The following is an 18,080-nucleotide window of genomic DNA, read 5'->3' on the forward strand; positions in this document are numbered from 1 at the left end:
GTATTGTGTGGATGTGTATTTCTAGTACTGGTGAAAGTGCCAATCCCATTGTAAATAATTAATCTTTTTGAAAATACAGAAAGAACAAATTACCATACCATAAATATCTCACGACTTCAAAGGTCCAACGCCATCAGCACTATTTATTTAACATGTACAGTAATGGAAACGTTAGAAGTGGTTAGTGAGACTTTATGGCCTTACTGATATTGGTGGGTAAAACTCTAATCTCAGGACATTTTTCAGTAGCTTATTTAGTCTCTGTTTATGAACCAACAGCCTTAATTCCCTAGTAACACATTACTCCAACCATTTTTTTCTGATCCCACCAACAGTCGTTCTTACTAAGTACATCTTCTAAAATAATCTCCATACAAGGCAACCATGCAAGATCCCAAAAGACAGTCAAGACTGTAAAAACTCCCAAAACCAAGCTTTGTTTATTTGTGTAACTTGTATTTTAAACTATAATAATTCAAAAACCTTCATGGTTTTTGTATTTTAGCCAAACCTCAAATTCACATGGTAATTAAATGTAAAATTTCCCATTAAGTATAAGAAATTCAAAAATCCAAGAAAACAAAATTCTCTAATCATGAAAACAGACTGAGAAAACAAATTACTTCACCTTTTTATCATCAATATGATTCAAGGTTTTGTCTATCAGGAACAGAGCTATATGTACTTAAATAACCGTGTATTTGGTTGATAATTCCCTGCTATGTTGTTATATCACAATCACTTCCTTTAATATGTAAATTATTCACTTCCGATACATGTCAATTCCTACAGAACAATTTTGAGCCATTCATATTTCAGAGCATCTGGACATAAAGGACATCACTGACAGTTTGTCCCTATAAATTACCTACTGATGTCATTGTCTTGTAGACATCCCTCCTCCAAACATCTTTGTTTCATGTATCAATACAGAAAAGATAGATGTAAGACACAGACAAAAAATACCAACCACTCAGCTGGATATTTTTAGGTGGATCATTCTGATTGGTCACTTCAACAACGAATGAGAACTTTTTACTTTTGACAGGAACCAGTCCACTGTCAGTGACATCTATCTCCAAAGTAAACTGACTGGTTTCTTCATAATCCAGTCTACAAGTTCCACCACCTTCTGACAAACAACCTGCATTACTCTCAGCAACCTGCCAAATTTACAAGTAAACTACTTATAAATCTAACATGAGTTAGGCACAGTCTACAAGGCCACAACGAAGCACCTATACATTTATAATACTTTTGTAAAATCAGAACAGTAATTAAAACTCAAATTTTTCATTTATTATTACTGATTTATAGATAAGTTTTATTTGATATTGATGATTTTAAATTTCTATTAAAATAACAAGTTTTTAATGATAATTCAATAAAAATATTCAAGAATTTTCCACATTTTATTTAAATGTAAGGAAACCGATAAGAAACCTTTATCTGATCTCCATCAACCTTGAATCTACCATCAGCACTGTTAACCAGAACAAATCTGAATGTTTGGATTGGCTCCACTGCATTGTCAGGATCAGTAACCAGTACTCTCCCTACAACTGTATCCATGTCACTGCTTTCTGGTACCTAAATGTTATGGTTATAATTAACAGCCTTTCCAAAGCACACCAATACACCCATCCCTCTTTTTAATGTATGCACAAATTTTATAGAATTTTAACAGGGAATCTATACAAAAAACAGGCAGTGGGTGGCACATGACAAATTTTGTTTTAAATTGGTTTTCTCCCATTTCATACCCAAAATCCATCCTTTCTCAAAGTTGAACTTTGGTTTTTGGTTTACTTCAACGATCAAAGATAAATCAATTACATACCGGTAGAAAACATTGAAATCCAATGAAGAAATGGTGACAACTCTTTAATTTGAAGTAAAATTTAGTTGCTTTGTTAGGGAACTTTAAAAATATTTTCAGAGTCATCCATTGTTGATTTAAAACCAATTTTATACTATTGACACACATATGATATATTCCTTACATTAGAACAAAAGATCCAGAAGGATAAAATTACCTGTGCCAGGTATCACAGGATCTGCCTGATATTCCCACTGACAGCCTCTTAATAACTTAATGAACTTGTCCTTTTCTGTGTAAGGGTTTGTAGCAAACTACATTGGACAGTTTACGGACAGCTTAGAATTGGGATAAATTGGAAAGCTTATAAGCTATCAAGTAGAGAAGGGGTACCATAATACCAAAATCTTGAGTTTCAAAATTATTAATTTCTGCAATAGATGACAAGACAAACATTCCTGATAACTAATTTTTCTGTCCATCCTAAAGTCCTCAAAACAATTAATATGTGAGCAATGGCTTACTAGTGATATGTACCCCCTTTTCCATCAAGATATATGGAAAATTCCTGCCACAATACAATATACCCATATAAAGCTGCCACAATACAGTATACCCATATAAAGCTGCCACAATACAGTATATCCATATAAAGCCACCACCATATAAAGCTTTGTATAAAATATCAACACCCTGCAATGTACAAAAGCTGAAACTTTGTAACAAAAAATACAAGATAGAATGATGGACACAAGTAAAACAGTATATATACCCCCTCCTACAGTGCGAGGCTATAAGAATTAATAAAACATTTTGGATTACTCAGATTTCACAATACCTTGTAGTTGTCTAAAGTCACGTTTGAAGTTTCCTCATTAATATTATCCACATTGATGGTGACATTCTTGGTGAGTGCCTCAGATGGTGTACCAGAATCCTCAGCAGTAATGGATACAATGTATTCCTTCTGAGTCTCATAATCTATTACAGCATCTTTCTTAACCTTTTTAGTAAAATAGATGTAGTTCACATGGTAAATTTCTTAAATCTAATTCATAATTTATGTCTCATTTTTTATGTCTCAATTTTTTTAACCAAGACAATATCAAAGTTTTGTTATGAAATAATACAATTTTATGGTCTTGTATATTCAAGAATTGTATTAAATAACTGCTTAAGTTTCATTCCAATCTCTTAAATAGAATGGGGAAGAGACCACAAATTTGAAACAAACAGACAGACAAATAGATGGACAAAATAACAGGGCAAATATAATCAATCCCCTGTTCAACAATTGGTTTTCATTCCATGACCTAAAAAAAAAAACACATCAAACTTAAATTTGAAAAGTCCACTGTACACAAGTCAGCTTAAAATTTCATAGAAATCATCTTATCCTCTATGTCAATCCATGCAATATTTTTTTCCATATTGATAGATTTTCTACAAATATTTCTTAAAGCTGCATTAGCTGCCAAATTTGTTTAGTTCTGATTCCACTGAATTTTGCTGATTCAATGAAATAAGTTTGTAGTATTGCAACTGAAGCAATAAATGTCGATAATACCTACAGAATATTGTGAAAACAATATTTTTTTAATCAAGGAAGATTGATTGCTCCGATCTAATTATTTTTTGCCATTACTTCCAGGATGAAATAACAAGGATATCATAAAAACTTGAAGGTGTTGATAAATCATCCCTGATAATGGTGCATTCACACAGTCAAATAATGCACACTCAATTCACATTAAATGTGAATTCTAATTCAGTTACACATTCACATATAAAAAGAATTTCCAATTAATGCTGAAATAAAGCACATTTTATAATTTGCTTCTGGATAGTTTTCCATAATGCGAATTCAATAATTCATATTCCTTTCAGTAAAAGTGAATTCTTAAAAACAAATGCGTAATTTATCAATGCAATTTGAATGCCTGTGAATGTAAAGCGAATTCATATATGCATTGATGCAAATTCACAATATGTCTGAATGCAGCAAGAGTAACAGTTGTACAGTAAAACCTTACTAAAGTGACCTTCCAAGGAAGAGCAAAATCTTGGTCATATAAGACAGGTGGTCTTTAAAAACAGGTTAATATAACATAGAATGCACTACACAGATATATTTCAATCACAGTCTCATAACACAGATCATTCCTGAATGCAGGTGGTCTCCAAGTTCGATTTTACTACACCAGAAGACATTTAGCCAGTCATTACCTCCATCATTAAAATTATTCAGTACATTGGAGAGTAAATAGGTATTGTACAGTGTAACCTGGCTAAATCAAACCCTTAAAAACCAATCACCTGTCTATACCAGACAATTTTTTTTAAAATTCTTTGGTGTCAATTTAGAAGTATTTTGAACCTGAGTAAACTAAACACCTGCCTAAACCAAACAAATTCTAGTCCAAAAGGGGTTTCATTTAAACAGGTTACACTGTAAAATATTAGCCATTAATGTTACCCTTAGTAAGTTGCCCTGTAATTCAAATACACTACTATCTCCACTGATTGTAAAACTGTGAGTCTGTCCTTCATCTGGATCAAGGGCAGATAACTCTTTTATGTCAACATCATCAACATTCTCTCGGATCCTTAAACTAGTACCATCTTCTCCATTAAATAATATGTCCTGCATAAAAGATTTTTCTTTACCAGAGAAAGAGCTATAACTGGCATGATAGTGTACAATATCAATGGCATAAACACATTTTCAAGCAGATATATCAAGAATGATTATACCAAATAGAGGTACGATCCTACATGTAAGATGTAAAGATCGATCGATTGATAATGGTTTAATGTCCTATGTAAGGTTTTTTATGCATTTAAAGATAAGAAAGGTTGACCATTGAACAGAACCTGCTTTGTACTAGTCCAACTTGCTGAGCCAGGAGTTTGTGCTAAAATGGGAAGCAAAAATTTAGGCAAAAAAAAATGTTTCTCCTGCTACCCTACCAACCTTAGTTTTTTGTGCCTACACTTAACATTTTATGGGCATTTCGGCTCAAGCACTGTTTACTTAAGATTGCTACCCCATTAACTCAATGTAAATTGTTTTTGAATAATAACATAAATTTCCTATCTATCTACCCTATTTTTGTATTGCTGGTAGCAGGAAACAAGACTATTATTTTCTTTGGCCTTACAATATGTCAACTATGACAACAAAATCCATGGCCAATATTTACCTTGGGAGGATCATTTTGGTCCACTATATTTATTGTGTACACTTGATCTACAATAGAACCTTGATGATCTTGCACTACCATGGTGACAGTATAAACTGATCTATCTGCAAACTTCAATACCTTCTTAGTGGTGAGCTCAGCAATACACTGGGTCCCTGTTGTATTCTGAAATAGAACCAGTCAAAATTTCTCCACCATTCATAATTTCTTTTGTTGAGATTTTTTTTCTTTTTTTTTTCTCTCTTACACTTCTGAAAATTTCTGATTTTCAGAATGTTGTAAAGTTAATCATGTAAACAAAAATAAAAGGAAATGCTGTAATCTCTGTCTAATTTTACATATAAAAAGATTGTAATTGAAGGGAATGATAGGTACTTGGAGGCTGAAAAACATTGAACAACTTACACCAAAAAGCTCCTTAGCAACAAATCAAAGGCATTTAATAATGTCAAACTATATTACTGTTATAGAATGATCTAATGAATTAACAATAACAAATAATCCTTCACTTTTGTATTTACATGTTTAGTAAACAAAATTGTTGAACTGCTCAGGACTTTGGCTTCCATGATGCAAAAAAAATATCATCATGAATCTCGATTAAAAGGCAGAAAGAAAATTAACATATAATGGGAAAAAAAACTGTTCTATCTTACCTGCTGACCACAAAGAATGTTGGTCAGATTAAAATCTTGACTGACTCCCTGAATCTCTACTGTCAAGGACTCAGCAATGTCAGGGTCAACTGCAGTTACCATACCAACCACAGTTGCTATAGGTGATGATTCTGGTACAGATAGGGTTGTGTCTCCTGAGAATGCAGGGTTCTCATTGATATTCAGGACTTCAACAGATATAACTGTGTTACTCTGAAATAAAGGTGTAGTAAATGAATCTAGTGTTATCAGGCTCATATGTACTTCACCGGTCTTCAAACTGGACACTCACAACCAAAAAGTATCAGTAGTTCCTTTAAAGGATTTCTGTATAATCAGTCCCATCCAAGCTGTTATATTAACACTTTACTGAAGTAAGAAGGAAATCTGACCAAATATAGATTTATCCAGGAGTTAACTTAGTGAAGAAAGATGGACAGACAAAGAAACAACCAAAAGTCATCATACCTTTTCCACATTTGTTGCTTTGTGTAAATTAATTTGTTTTTTTATGCAATTTATCGTCATGAAATAAACTAATAAATGAAATCTGATCTTAAACATCATTATCTCTGTTATCATGGACAAAAACATTTTCAAAAAGCATAAAACACACAGATACAATATTTTGGTGTTTTTATCAAATATACAATAATTATTGAAAAAAAATGAAGACCAATTAAAATATCAGTATTCAAAATTTGTAGTGAAATGAAAAAAGGGCCATAACTCTTAAAGGGAAATGTACTACAAGGAAATCTGTATAAACTAAACCAGTTTAAAATTGGTTATGTTTAGTTCGGACATGTGTTTTACCAAGGTTCAAAATACATATAGGGGCAACTATTTCACCGTACCTGTGAAAAAAAGTTGTTTTGGGGCCAGCTGCAAGGATTTCCTCATCACTTATTAAAGACCCATGGGTGGCATTTAGCAGACATTTTTTTCACCCCAGTGAGGTTGTTGTCTCTTTGACATATTCAACATATCCAATCTCAGTATATTTAAACTGATATAAAGGGTTCTTTAAAAGTGCCTGCTTTAGACAGGTTTTGGAATTATTACAGGGTCAATTTAGAAAGGCTCCATTGTAAATCCTGTAATCAAAAGGCACCTGCATTTTGACTAAATGTTTGTTTCAGTTTTAAAAAATATGGTTAAGCAGTTCTTCATTATCATCAGGAAGCCAATATTGTGGCAGACAATTTAACAAATAGAGTTGAATATGAGGCTTCCTTCTCTTGGTTAAGTAAACATACACTAGCAACGGGACTTCCATTGTCTGTTGCTTTGATCGTTAGGTTATATCTTGCTTGTTTTTCATAATCTAATGATTGCTTAGCAACCAAAGTATTATCTTCCTTCAAACTGAAGAGTTCTGTGTTGTCAAGCAACTGTAAGGTAACTGTCTGTCCATTATCCTGGTCTGTAAATGTCACTAATCCTGAAAAAAAAATTACACATTGAAGGCATCTTTATTAACAGGTGTCAATTTTCTACTTTGTCAAAATTTTGCTGGTTCAAGGAGTTTTGAATTCATGGATTTCAGATCCTATAGTATTTTAAAAACATATTCATTTTGTTCGAAATTTAATCAATGGTTTCATTGTCCACAAAAACCATAAAAATTTAAACCAATGAATTCTTCCACAGTAGTATTAGCTGCCTATTAAACGATTTTTGTTCTGATATTCAGATCCACTTTAAGTCACATTGTTTTGGGAATTTCTGTTGTTTTTTCACTCATCCTCCATGTCACCTTATGTGATGTTTCCTGAAATATTATATAGCTGATCTTCTTTGTATTTCTTATGGGTTTAAAAACCCTGAACATTGTGTTTTAAGTGAATTAGACTCAAGTCCTCAAGAACATGTGCTCATGATTTTTATCAATCATGCAACCTTTTTCACTCAAACAACCAGTATTTAAAAAGCCATTTTCAAATTGCAAGTGTTTACCAATTTCCAGATCAGCCTGGGAGTTTTCAGGAATGGTGTTCCCAGCAATATCAACAACAGGTGGGTCATTGATGTCAATGATGGTTAATGTCAAGGTCTTCTCATATGTCAATGTTGGAGTGCCATCATCAGTGACCTTCACCTTGATAGTCAAGGTCCTTTCATATTCATAATCTAAGATACAAGGCTTATTGTTGCACAGCTCCTTTGATTCTTTAACCTGTACAAATTACAAAGAACAAAACATCAAATATCCAGTTTCAATATTTGATTTTTAACTTAATTGTTTTCAAATATTTATATAGCTGTAAGAGCTTTTTATGTAGGACAATGGAACAATAATACCTACAGGAATCTGAGAAAAAAATCTTAGCTTCTATTAATGTTTATTTTTAGTAACACAGAATACACTCTCAAAAGAAAAAAGACATTTGAATATGTTTAACAAAAATCACAAACAATAAAAAAAACAACAGGATAGTCAAAGACCAATAAAAATCTGTTGAGTTCTGTATCTAGAACATGACTGCCTACTGTCTACCGGCAGTTTACAGTTCCGCAAAGAGAAATGGTCACTATTTACCAGCAACTGACTGTCCTGTATCAGACACTTGCCTGGTCACTACTTACCTGCAATCGACTGTCCTGTACTTGACACCTGCTTGGTCTCTACCTACCCATAATTGACTCATGTACCCGACACCTGCCTTGTCACTATTTACCAGCAATTGACTGTCCTGTATCTGACACCTGCCTGGTCACTACTTACCTGTAATTGACTGTTCTGTATCTGGAATCTGCCTGCAGAATTATCTACCAACTCATACGTAAATGTCTGTGTAGGATTATTGGTATTATCAGGGTCAATTGTAGATAGTTCACCTACTGGAGTACCTGGAGCACTGTTCTCAGCAATCTACAAATATGTACTTAAATAGTTAATTAATCAGCTCAGATTTTAATTGAATAAAGGACTTCTATTTTACTACTTCAGCAACAGCCAATCAATTTCTGATAAACCATGCTGTATAGGCAAAATAAAAATAAAATAGGCTCAACAAGCAACCATTTAAGTCTAGATTGTTCCTAATAAACTTAATGTAAAATATTCTTGAAAAATAAAATAATTTCCCTTCCTACCTACCCTATATTTTTCTTGTTGGTAGCAGGTGCTATGAATTTGTATTTTCATCTGTTTTATGTTTTATTCATACTTTATTTCCGTATTTTTCTAGTGACGACATATATTTGTAACATTGACATTGAGGGAGGATGCAAACGACTTTTGTATCCTGTGGACAAGTTTATTCTGTGTGTGATGTTTCTGAATGATTTATGTCCATATTAATTGTTTATGTGTATGATAGTATTGTTGATGATGTGAGGAAACAACCGAATAAACGTATATGTTTTTTTCTATAACCTGAACGATAATTGTTACAATGCAACACAACACAATTACGCAACACTTAATCAAGAATGGTAATTTTTACACTTCGTCCCAGACAGAAAAACTGTTAGCATATATTGTTGGAAAACACTACCTGTACACTACTGATGATTATCTGAATACTTATTAAGAACTTATTGAAGTTGTGCTATTTATATTTGCAGTAAAAAACAATCAAAACCAGAGAAATTAGACAATCCCAGCTTTGATATAGAGAAATTAGACAATCCCAGTTTTGATATAGAGAAATTAGACAATCCCAGCTTTGATACAGAGAAATTACATGATCCCAGCTTTGATATAGAGAAATTATACGATCCCAGCTTTGATATTAATAAAAGACTGAAAGGGATATATTTGTTTACACCAGTTTCCAGCCTTTTGTTTAGTGGAAATTTAGATTTATTGACATATTTTTGTTTTAAAAAGATTACAAAATTAAGACAAAAGAGATTAATAAGCTGTCACAACATTTACACACCACAATGAAATCACAAAGTATCTTTTATGCAACTGCAAATAATTTCTTATGAAATTCAGAGGTTTGTAGGTGGTTTTTGTACATTGGCCACATGTTTCAATAAATTAAATATTTTGTCAAAGTTTGTCTTGATACAATAAGCTTTCATGGCTGCAGTAGTTACATTGTTACCCATGTGGCCAATATCTCTGGCAAAAAAAAATCTAATGAAATAACATGTTTTCCACCAATTTGGCAGAATTATGCATGAAGATAAAAACCATTCTATGCATGGTTGAACAATAAAAAGGGTTTTGTTGGCAAAGGATGTGGACATTTACTTATATACTATGCAATATCAATGATTATTGATCAAATTCATTTTCAGGAATATGGGTCTTACTAGCTCAATTTATCATGTCCAGCATAACATTTACAGTTCTTGTGTTGTTAAGAGTAAAGTATCAGTCAACAATACATTAAAATTCCAAACATAACATGAAGCTGTACACTTTGTCCTGCAATGAATACCTCCATTCATACAGGAAGTTGATATCGGAAAGAAATCAAAATTACTTATAACATATGCCCCATCTATATGAAGCCACATATCATATTTGAAATCAATCTATCCATAAAATAAATAGGAGCCAAGATAATAGCGACAAAAATTTTGATGGACGGACAGACAGAATGACTGACAGACAAGGTGATTCTAATATACCATAGACTCATTGAGTGGGGGCATATCATATTTTCCAGACTATAAGTCGATATTTTTTTTCAGCAAAGTGTCAGCCTTGACTTATCATCCACTTCAACTTATATAAGGATTTTTCAAGAAAAAAATGTTCTTCTACAATGAATACAATGCATTTCATTAGATTTGTTTAGTTCAATTTTGATTGATTTAATTCAAATTTTTTGGTAATCTACAATCAACGAAAGCCGTTTAACAGTCAAACAGTCAAACTGGCAATTGAAATATTACTGATCACTGCTGCTACCCTTAATGAAAAAGGTGTGTTAACACTTGTTGAAGACCTTTTGGTAATCTCTAAAAGTATTTATTGTTTTGGATTTAGGTTATATGCATTTGATGCATCTCACCATATCTGTTTTTTTTTTTTTTTATTTTATCCATTACCTGGTAACTAGATAATTGTATATCTGTTGGCTCTTCATTGACATTGACAATTTGGACAACAATATCCTTGTCATAAGACATTGGAGGGCTTCCACTATCCGTTGTTGTCAAGGTAACCCTGTAACTAGTCCCCTTCTCAAAATCAACTGTTGCTGTATCTGATGTCTGAAAATGAAGTTTAGTTAAAAGTTTTTTTTTGCACAAACACATGGAACAAACATAAACTTTCAACTAACAAAAGTAATTAAATTCAAAATGTTTTGATACCAAATTTTAAATAGAACTCGAATGAGTTGTCAGTGTGCATGAAAATACCAGTAACCTACAGAACATGAAAAACCCTGAATTTGGATCATTTCTTGTTTCATTCATGCATATTTACAAATAATGGCCAATCTTTGTATAATTGTTTTTATAAAATCTCAATAAATGATTTAAGAGTAGAATTAACAAACTTTGGAAGACACTGAGAACATCATCACGATACTCAATTGGTTTATGTAAATCCATATGATAATTACAGGTGTTAAGAACACCTGGAGAAATATCTTATGCATATATAGCACAAGTTCCACACACACATTAAAGTCTAATGTTCTTGGGAAACCGTGATAATTTTTTGGATCAATTATCCTATAAACCTTTAATAGATGTCCATCTATGACAAACAGTCCTGATGGGTCATTGATGGAGTACACATGTTGATCAGCTGGGTCTTCATCAACACTGGACAGTTGACCAATCACAGTACTTAATTTATTCTCCTCAACAGACACTTCTGTTACAATTGTACCATTAATTAGAATATCCTAAAGAAAAATATTTTCATACTGTTAATAGGGAAAAATTCATTTTTCTAGTCATTCTTAGGGAATATAATCATGAATAAATTGCTTTTACCAAGTGGAGCAGGATACGACCACAGTGGTCGAACCCAGAATAGTAGGGGCAAGGCTGGACACAATTTTAGTTTTTGAAGCACTTAAGCATATGGACTTACAATTTATTATGAACACAACTGGTTCAGACACTATATTGCCCAACATTTTAAATTCAATTAATGATTTTCAAAATTTGATGAAATATAAAACAGTCGTTCCATTTAGGTGTGGCCCCTTTGACCCCATTTAACTTGGAAACAGTAAAGATATCTGAACTCTGATTAAAAAAAAACACAGACAGGGATTTTTATAAGGAATCCTATAAAAAAAAATTGAAATAAGACCAAAAATAAAAAAAAGTAGATTTATTAGGGTATGGTCTGACCCCTTATAGCACAAAAACTATAAGGGATGTCAAAAAACTGATTGAAAAACACAATAAAAAAATGTTTGCAGACAGGGATTTTTGTTTTTTTTTCAATGAGGAACCAATTAAAAAAAATGTTTTCAATCGGACCAAAACTGAAATAGTTGATTCATTATGTGACCCCCTGTAACTTGAAAAAAAATAAAAATCTGCTGATATATTTGTTTACCAGATTTAAATAAAAAAAAATAAAAAAAGAATAATTAAAATCAAAGAAAAAACAAATATTTTAATTGGGCTGTAATAAGACACCTAATTTTACCTATTTTGGCCCTTTTTTTCTAAAATGGTAGGGGTCACAAAGTCCAAATTATATAGAAACCTTCCTTTAATGATTAGTTAAATCATATAAAAATTTCAGAATAATTGGTCAACCATAACTTATGTTATTGCACAGAAACGAAGTGTCCTGATTGCATAAACTGAAGACTTGAGAAAAATCTTACGGATTTGAAGAACCCAAATTTGAGATTTTTTTTATGAAACCAGTCCCTGATGTCTATGTAGGATCAATAGACCCAAACATTAATGCCCATGTCATACCATAAGCTTGGGACATTAAAATATACATAACACTTACTGATGCAGCATCATTAACATTTAGGACTTCCAGGGTAACATTGATGACTTGACTTAAGCCAGATTTATCCTCAGCTTTGATGGATATGGGTATGGTTGGTTCTGTCTCATAGTTAAAGGAACCATAGGAGATAAGCAGAGCTCTACAGTAAACATTCACCTCCTATAAATATTCAACAGTTCTAATATTGTTAGCTTAATTTTCACGAAAGTTTCACATTCTTTCATATTTGCAAATATCTAATTATGTGTCTTAGAAAAAATGATTAAATTAAGAGGGTGTCTATTGAAGACCAAGGAAGAAGGTGGCACATGCCCAATTATGCTTTTAAACATTTTTCATCCATTTAAGATCACAAACTCATGTTTTCTAAAAAACAAATGTTTGTGATTTTTGGCAACGGCCAGAATGAAATGAATTACATCAAAAGCATTACAAATTTTAAAACAAAGGGAAATAACTTCTTTCATCTGTGTATAAGTCTCACTAACCACTTCCGGATCAAATGGCCACCCCCTTATATAGTACCAAAAACACACTGAACCTAAATATATGCATTGTAAGTGCATTATTTATGTGTATTCTGATCAAAAGTAGTCAAAATAAAGCTGAGAATGTGTACTTTAAAATCACATTTGTAATTTTTTTTGGAATGCTGGTATTAAAGTTTCATAAATTTTTACAAACTACTTTTCAAGTTATTGCATGAACACCAAGTGTGTTAGCAGGACAAAAACAGCACAGATGCAACACAGAGGACAACACAGATGAAAACAATGACAACATAGATGAAAACAATGACAACATAGATACAACACAAAAGACTACACAGATGAAAATATAGATGACTACACAGATGCCAACACAGAAGACAAAACAAGGATGAAAAGACAGAAGACAACAGATGACAACACAGATGACAACAATGACAACATAGATTCGTTTGAATATTATCGTTTTCAAATCCACAAATTAAAGATTTTACGAACCAATTATTTCCCCCTAAACCACAAAACTTGGTACCCACCAATAAAAGCACTTTTACAGTAACTGAACAGCAATTAACAGCAAAAATTCAAAAAAGGCATTATATACATGAATTGCTAAAATTTCATATCATCTTCTCCTGGTTAATTTCAGGACAAATTTAGAAAGCTTTAAATTTCAAAGGAGACAAATATTAACTTCACAAAAAGCTATCAAATTTTTTACCTGCAAATTGACGCACTTGGGATTTTTCAAGGACAACCTGTCATTTGTATTATCAAACAAGGTCAAGGTCACTTTGTCATCCTTATCATAATCCTTGATGACAACTGTACCAACCACCAGTGCTGAAAAAAAAAAATTATATTATTTTTAATTTTCAAATTCAAATTTTAATTCTATATTCAAAGTATTTGCTATATTTATTATAGTATATTCTACAACCTTATATCTAACCAAAATATGGAGGTCACTTGTTTTAACTAGAAAAACTATGCAATGTTTACTAAATTGGTACCATTAAATTGATACCCCCACCCACTACTCCATGTTGGGGAATGGCCAAGTCAACATTTTTCTGTGTCATACCTCAAAAAACATTTAGATCAAAATCTAAAAAAGGAGGTCACATCAATAATGTAGGAGGAATTGTGAAAAAGAGGGTACCCCCTCTGTATAACGAAAGTATAGATGGAAAGACAGACGTTCCTTATCACTATATATTTCCCTGCTTGCAAAATGGGAGAGGGTATAAAAATCACATACAAAATGTTTTTTACATTATGTTCTATGCTGAATGGGTTTATCATAATTTTGAAGTTAGCAGGTAACAATAAAATAATTACTATGAAAGTACTTTTATTCTGGCATGTCAATTTTCTTGGACTGCAGACCAATCTTTGGTTCATGGATTCTTGAATTCGTGGTTTGATATTTACCACAGTACAAACAAACAGAAAATATGTATTTTGTCAGGAGTTTAATTTTGTGGTTTGAGTCAACCAAGAAATACACAAAAATTGGTACCCCACAAATATAAGTATTTTCACAGTATGAAAATTTTTAGCCAAAAGAACAGTTGAAAATGTGTGGAAAAGTCCATAAAAGCACATATGTACAACTTGTAGTAAATATATACAACAATAAGATATCCATGGACTTCGTGAATCATTCTTAATCATCAAATTTACATGTCAACGTAAACAATGGCCTTATATAACCTGATCTAGGGTGCGAAAATTTTGACAGACCATGTCAGACATTTTATCAAATTTCAGCAGACGTTTGCATCAGCCTTTTACCTGCCTACATCAAGAATAAACTTTAAAAACCCTTTTTTGTAGTTATTTAAAGACAAATACTGGAATTTGTGTTATTCCATCACATACTCTGTCTTTTATAAAATATCTGAACGAGTGAATGAGTTCAGGTTCGACCACATCTGGCCGTTCTGACATGTAAACAAAACATCGCGTCTCTCAGACTTTTTCATCACATCGCTGAAAACTTCTGAGTGATGAAAAAAATGTTAATTATTTTAAAAATAAAAACATGAATACATTTTGTATATTGATTTGAATGGGTTGTTGACTTATGTATTAAAAAGATTCAATCGATGAATTATTAATTACAAACTACAACTGATTCAGCACATGAGCTTTCGTTACCACTGAAAGATCGGCAAGAAAATGATGGATTTGTCAATCTTTTTCTTATTTAAATAAAGTAACACATGTAAGAAAATTCTCCAAATCACTTCAATTAATTCGTACATGCAATGGTGCTGCATGTGTAGCGTTAATTTAATGATGCAATCAACTAATCAGTTACAGTTAAATCACAGTCACAGGTGGCTGCACATTGGCTAATTGATACTGACCTACACCTGTCAAATAATTAACAATAAACAATTAGGAGACATGTAGAAGGATGTTTATACAGCAATAAAACCACGCTGACTGTAATTTATAGTGGTTAACAATTTTTTTATGTACGATATTGGAAAATGGTCGCTGGTCATTTGCAAAATTTGTCGGGCAATGACCGGCATTTTTGACCATTTCTGGATGATTGAACCTGATTAATAACATTCTCCCTCAGACAGAGCCATGCATATTTTGTACTTGTATTGTCCAGCATATACATTTTACATTTAAAAAAAAAGACAAATATAGGACAGCATAATAAGAAACACATGCCAACATCAAGAATTTTTGCAGTAGCTATAATCAAAGTAGGAGTGTTTATGGCTCCTATAAGGCTAAAATCTACTGAAAATTAATCATCAAATTTTAAAGTGCATATTATGAATTAGGAGACTTGAATCTATACTGAAAATTGAGAAAAGATCAGAACTTCTGAACATTCTTGCATCAAAAGAACAAAAGAACTGTTTGAATTTGAACAAATATCAGATATTCTGTTCAGCTTGTACTTTATGGTCACTTTTTGGTCATATTTTGGTGCAACAAAATAGTGTCCATACCAGAGAAACAACTTCATATTTAGTGAATACATTTATTATTACATAGTTTATCATTTGTGAAAATATTCTTTGGTGTGGACATAGTTTTCTTTGTGTAAATATGTCAGAAAAGACAATAAAATCCACAATTTCTCAGCAGTTATTTTTTTTAAATGATATATAATTGTTGTATGATTGTGAACTTTCCTTTTCCTAACATTAATATATTTTACTATGTTTTGAAATTTTTGTGTGCTATTACAAAAAAGTTGATATTTTTTGGGCAATATTCATATCGTAATTTCACAATAAAATATAAAAGAAAAGCACAAACCATTGCCATTTTCTTTCACTTTTGGCTTGTTGACATCATAATTCAACAAAGCATTCATAGGTGTTATCTCCAATCCAAATGGTGACTCATTGATATCTTCTATTTTAAATGTTATGGTTGATGTTACCTGTGATAGAACAATGACATATTGTGAAAGTACTTTTTTTCATAGAGTATCAATTTTCATGGTTTTCATGGGTAGGCCAAATAACAAACTTTGGTTCCCAACGAAAAAGAGATTTCCGCTGATGTGTATACTGAAAACCTAATAACCACATATACAAAAATCCACGGCCTAGTGATTCTTCCCTAATCCATAAAAATTGGTATCCACAAATTCAAGTACTTTCACAATATAAAATACATCTACACTATTGGAAATATCAAATCTGTATATACAAACTTTAGGAAAAGGTTAGAATGCAATACCCATGTGATTCTGACTGTTTTGCAGGAAGTACAAATGAATTTGGTATTTTCCAGCAATGTACATGTATTATAATACCCTGCAAATAAGTTTATAGTGAGAAATCTCACATATACCCAGGAAAAACATATTAAACCATATCATTTCTGCCATCTCTTGAGTAAATTGTTAGGAAGCCCCTCAAACTGGTTACCAGTTTTCTGCATTAGATGTACTTCAAAATAAACAGGCATTGTGAGAATATTGCATGGCAATTCAAAGTCCCCAACGGAAGAAAAAACTGTTGAAGAGAACAGAGTGCAAACTTCATGCATAACTTGTTAACAAGAAAAGTGCTGAAAACTGAGTCTACATTCATTTTCAAAGTCAAAGGACAATAACTCATGAAAAAATCAACTGACTGGTACAAAACTCAAACTTGATCTTTAAATTGTCATGGTAAAGCAATGTATCAAATATCAAATCATGATAAAAAAAAAGCATATTTGTTTATACTACTTGATGACAATCTGTTTTCACTGTATTCTATGGAAAAGATCCATAAAATCTTGAACTTTGTGAAATTACAACATAGGAAATAATGGAGAGATTACCAATTTGCAGTCAAAATTTGTAGAAAATACAGAGAATCCATAAAAGTACAAACAGACAGACAGACAGATAGACACTAAAGTAAAAAAAAAAACTGATCAATTTTCCATATTTGAATTTTTTTTTAAAATAAGAGCAGTAATAAATGCATGCAAAAATTTACCAGTACATATTAACTTGCAGTACTTACAGATAATGGTTGTCCATTCGTCCCATCATCAGTAGATTTTACAACAATGACAAATTCTGTGAACTCTTCTGTCTCAAAGTCAAAGCTTCTGGAAGCACTGAGCACTCCATTCTTGATACTAAACAAACCACTGGGGTCATTAACTAGGTCATATGTATGTGCCTGGTCAACATCCTCATCTTCTGTTGTCAGAGCAACCAGATCTTCTCCTGAATAGAAGAAAACTGAAGTGATTGGAAACAGTACTGAAAATACCATGTGTTGTTTGATGATACACATGTTGAGGTATTTATTTGGTGACCTAATTGTTCACTAAATAAACTCCATAACTGTCTTAACCAGAACCTTACTGAAGTATGTTTAAAGTCTCTCACTTTCAATGTGTTTCATTTAAAATGAACTGTCTAAAAATAAGTCTACAGACCTAAAGAATTTTAAGCAAACTGACAACAAATGGCAAAGTCGCAAAAAAAACCAGTCTTCTGTGGTATGACATCTTGTATAA

At 32.1% G+C, this 18,080-nt stretch overlaps 1 protein-coding gene across 2 annotated transcripts in view; it reads right to left on the bottom strand.

The window, feature by feature from the left end:
• Positions 1 to 18,080, bottom strand: part of LOC148626548 (protocadherin Fat 4-like) — a 110,250-nt gene that overhangs the window by 60,087 nt on the left and 32,083 nt on the right. For both annotated transcript variants that reach the window (XM_088570626.1, XM_088570625.1), the window contains exons 11-25: positions 17,576 to 17,784; positions 16,368 to 16,494; positions 13,795 to 13,916; positions 12,583 to 12,744; positions 11,336 to 11,503; positions 10,695 to 10,859; positions 8,407 to 8,553; positions 7,638 to 7,857; positions 6,938 to 7,122; positions 5,679 to 5,891; positions 5,023 to 5,187; positions 4,296 to 4,463; positions 2,658 to 2,822; positions 1,444 to 1,590; positions 971 to 1,163 (exon numbers count right to left, since the gene is read on the bottom strand). In XM_088570626.1, coding sequence (XP_088426752.1) covers positions 971 to 1,163; positions 1,444 to 1,590; positions 2,658 to 2,822; positions 4,296 to 4,463; positions 5,023 to 5,187; positions 5,679 to 5,891; positions 6,938 to 7,122; positions 7,638 to 7,857; positions 8,407 to 8,553; positions 10,695 to 10,859; positions 11,336 to 11,503; positions 12,583 to 12,744; positions 13,795 to 13,916; positions 16,368 to 16,494; positions 17,576 to 17,784 — 2,556 coding nt within the window. The remainder of the gene's footprint in view (positions 1 to 970; positions 1,164 to 1,443; positions 1,591 to 2,657; positions 2,823 to 4,295; positions 4,464 to 5,022; positions 5,188 to 5,678; positions 5,892 to 6,937; positions 7,123 to 7,637; positions 7,858 to 8,406; positions 8,554 to 10,694; positions 10,860 to 11,335; positions 11,504 to 12,582; positions 12,745 to 13,794; positions 13,917 to 16,367; positions 16,495 to 17,575; positions 17,785 to 18,080) is intronic.

Source organism: Perna viridis, chromosome 2 (assembly GCF_037379345.1).
Source record: "Perna viridis isolate PV_CMFRI_1.1 ecotype Kerala chromosome 2, ASM3737934v1, whole genome shotgun sequence".
In the NCBI taxonomy this organism is placed as follows: domain Eukaryota; kingdom Metazoa; phylum Mollusca; class Bivalvia; order Mytilida; family Mytilidae; genus Perna; species Perna viridis.